The following is a 3248-nucleotide window of genomic DNA, read 5'->3' as shown; positions in this document are numbered from 1 at the left end:
GAGTGTTCCGCCTAGTAAAGCAGACTCTCACCACTTCAAGAACATGATTGTTGGTGCACAATAAGCAGGTAATTACTATAATTTTAAAAGTTGTATTTATTTTAACAATATCATTACTATTTATATAGTATGATTGACACAAATGTTCTTATATGTTTTAATTATATATGGATGGTAGGTATAGGTATAGAACCACCGTCTCCTTATGAAATCAAACACAAGTATTTGGATATGGAGTACAAAGACATGGAAGCTTATGTCAATATTCAAAGAGAAAAGTGAAAGACTTATGGATGCACGATTATGTCTGACGGATGGATTGGGCCCACGAAATTAAGCATAATTAATTTCATGGTATATTCAAAAGGTAGCACAATCTTCCTCAAATCCGTTGATGCATCAAATAATATAAAGGACAACAAATACATATATGGTTTGTTGAATGATGTGATCAAGGAAGTTGGCAAACAAAATGTGGTCCAAATAGTTACAGATAATGGGTCGGCATTCGTGAAGGCGGGGAAGTTGTTAATGAAGAAATACAATCTTTATTGGACTCCGTGTGCAGCACATTGCATTGACTTAATGTTCGAAGACCGTAAAAGGACGAGTGTTGCAGATCTGATTACAAAGGCTCGAAAGATAACCAACTTCATTTATAACCATGGTTGGTTGCTTGCACAGATGCAGAAGGTGTGTGGTGGAGACATAGTTCGTCCTCGAGCAACAAGATTTGCAACCAATTATATAGCCCTCGAGAGTCTTTTGAAAAAGAAAGCAAACTTGAAGAAAGTGTTTATCAGTGATGAATGGGCACAACACAACTTAAGTCGCACATTAATCGGCAAAGAAGTTGAATCACTTATGTTTGACCATGCGTACTGGGAAAGAGTGGGAAAGTTAGTGTCAATATATGAGGCGCTATACACAGTTCTTCGCATTGTCGATTCAGAAGTTGTTCCTACAATGCCATTTGTGTACGAATTGATTCGAGTTATGAAAGAGAACCTCATTCGACTTAATGCTAAAGAATGGGTGTTAGAAATAATTGCAGATCGTTAGGATAGAACTCTTAAACATCCTCTTCATGCAGCAGGTAAGTATTATTCATCTTTGAAATTTATTGGTATTTAATATGTTTCTTTCATAACATTCTAATTTTACATTTCTACTTTACTATTGTAGCATTCTTTCTTAATCCAAGATTTCAATATAAACGTGGAGTTGGTACTAATCCTGATCTACTTCAAGCTGTTCATGAAGTCTTTGCGAAATTAGATCCTACATCAGAAGGTCTTAGTCAATTTGGAAATGAGGTAAATTATTAGAGTTATAATATAAATTAAATAATTGAATTTCATTTACTCAACTTTTTCACTTTCAATTATTTAATATGTAGATTATACTATTCCGAGATGCAAAAAAAGGATTCGGTGATCGAGCAGCGATTGCTTCGAGGTCAGAAATGGTTCCCAGTGAGTATTATTTGTGAATTAATAATTCATTTCATTAGCATATTATTGTAACTTTCCAATATAAGTATTGATATCATTTATTTGGTTGTAGTTGAATGGTGGTTCATGTATGGACATCACACTCCTACATTAAGAAGGTTGGCCATTAAGGTTTTATCGCAAACTGCATCATCTTCAGCTTGTGAGAGAAATTAGAGCACATTTGCCTTAATTCATACAAAACAAAGAAATCGGCTTGCTTACCTGATGCTCCAACAATTAGTTTTCTGTTATTATAACATGAAACTAAAGATATGTGACATGGAAGCAGAACATGACAAAGTTGCAGAGAAAGATTACCTCGATTTACTTGACATTGCAACTGAGGTTGGTGAAGAAGAAGATAACCAATTGTTTCAATGGGTTAGACCTCTTCATTTAGATGATGAAGATGGAAATCCCGACCCACGAATTGCTGCACATGTCCGAGAAGCAGGTGTTGATGTTGATCGAGTGTTATCCGAAGAAGTTCATACTGATAGTTTCAGCCAAGACATGAGAGATTCATTTCGACAAGGAATTTCTCAGCCAGCAGTCACTTCTCGACCTTCTTTTGACTCCACGAGTGTTGAACATAGTAGTAGACCTAGTGCTACTAGTACTTCCGCTTCCGATTATGATGGTTCAAGAGGAGAGGGGACCAATGATGGTAGCGACCCTGGAAATGATGAAGGGGGATGTTAGACAACAACAACAAAGTGGACAACCATTGGCATTTACTTGTGAAGATGATTTCACACATTGTACTCAAGATGAAAACCACGGCTCTAGAAGAGCCGGTCCAGGTGTTGGAGCCATTGGAAAGCCATATAGAGGAAGACAACGAAGGATGATGCCATACAACGAGGACTCATTGTCGGCCAGTTTTGAGTCGATGAGTGTAGAGACTCAATTCAGTGATTCATCAAACGAAGCCAACATTTATGCCCCTTATGCAATGAGTTATGGTCAGCCTCCTCAAAATCTTTCAAGTTCCACTTATGAAGAGTATGAAAGGTATAACTATCCTTCTTCCACACAAATGCCATACTACCTTCTACATCAGCTGCAACAACAAGGATTTCAAACGAGCACATGGGAAAACCCTGGATTTCCTATCCATGGACAAGTTGTTGGTAGGACTCAAGAAATTTATGCATGGCATGTTCGTACATACAATTAATACTATCGAAACTCCATGTCCTGGTATGAATATTATCTTCAACAAGATGGGCTCCCTTCATCTAACAATAACAATATGATGGAACCACATCAATCTTCATTTTGGTATTAAGGACCATTGCAATGTCATATGTATTATGTTTATGTGTAAATTGTTTTCATTTAATAAAATCAAATAATTCTTAACTCAATTCTAACTTTCTAAGTGTACAATTCCAAATTTCATATTTTCTATTCTTAAAATCCAAGTATCATAAACTGTTTACCGATATTTTTTTCTTTGACCATATTTATGTCAATTACACTTATAAAATAACTTTAACATGTATATTTATGCTTATTTTATCATTCTTTGGATTTTTCTAAGCATTCCTATCAATTTTGGATAATTTTTGTCTCACCGATATTTGATGAAAAATATCCACCGATATTTTCGATATATCCGTAAAATTCAAGTACCGATATATCCATATTTACCGATATTTCAATCCTTGTTTGAAAGAAAACAAAATCATAGACAAGGTAAAGAACAACAACAGAGGGGAAAAAAAGAACTAAAATGACACAACACCA

The 3248-nt window shown here is 35.4% G+C and overlaps 1 protein-coding gene across 1 annotated transcript; it reads left to right on the top strand.

Annotated features, from left to right (window-relative positions):
- The first annotated feature begins 303 nt into the window (after positions 1-303).
- LOC109122109 (uncharacterized) lies at positions 304-1670 on the top strand. The gene is made up of 4 exons (XM_059734567.1): positions 304-1057; positions 1186-1316; positions 1400-1475; positions 1567-1670. Exons 1-4 carry the CDS (start codon positions 304-306, stop codon positions 1668-1670), a joined length of 1065 nt encoding a protein of 354 aa, XP_059590550.1.
- The last annotated feature ends 1578 nt before the right edge of the window (positions 1671-3248 follow it).

This window comes from Vitis vinifera, chromosome 18, assembly GCF_030704535.1.
Source record: "Vitis vinifera cultivar Pinot Noir 40024 chromosome 18, ASM3070453v1".
Taxonomy (NCBI): Eukaryota; Viridiplantae; Streptophyta; class Magnoliopsida; order Vitales; family Vitaceae; genus Vitis; species Vitis vinifera.
Note: the sequence above shows the minus strand (reverse complement) of the source record. Positions and strands in the feature narration are given on the sequence as shown.

Bases quoted from the DNA above. Each gene is read 5' to 3' on its own strand.
- LOC109122109 (XM_059734567.1), top strand. From the start codon at position 304: ATGTCTGACGGATGGATTGGGCCCACGAAATTAAGCATAATTAATTTC. The intron at 1,058-1,185 runs GTTAGGATAGAA...TTACTATTGTAG, and splicing joins GTTAGAAATAATTGCAGATC to CATTCTTTCTTAATCCAAGA. The intron at 1,317-1,399 runs GTAAATTATTAG...TTTAATATGTAG, and splicing joins TTAGTCAATTTGGAAATGAG to ATTATACTATTCCGAGATGC.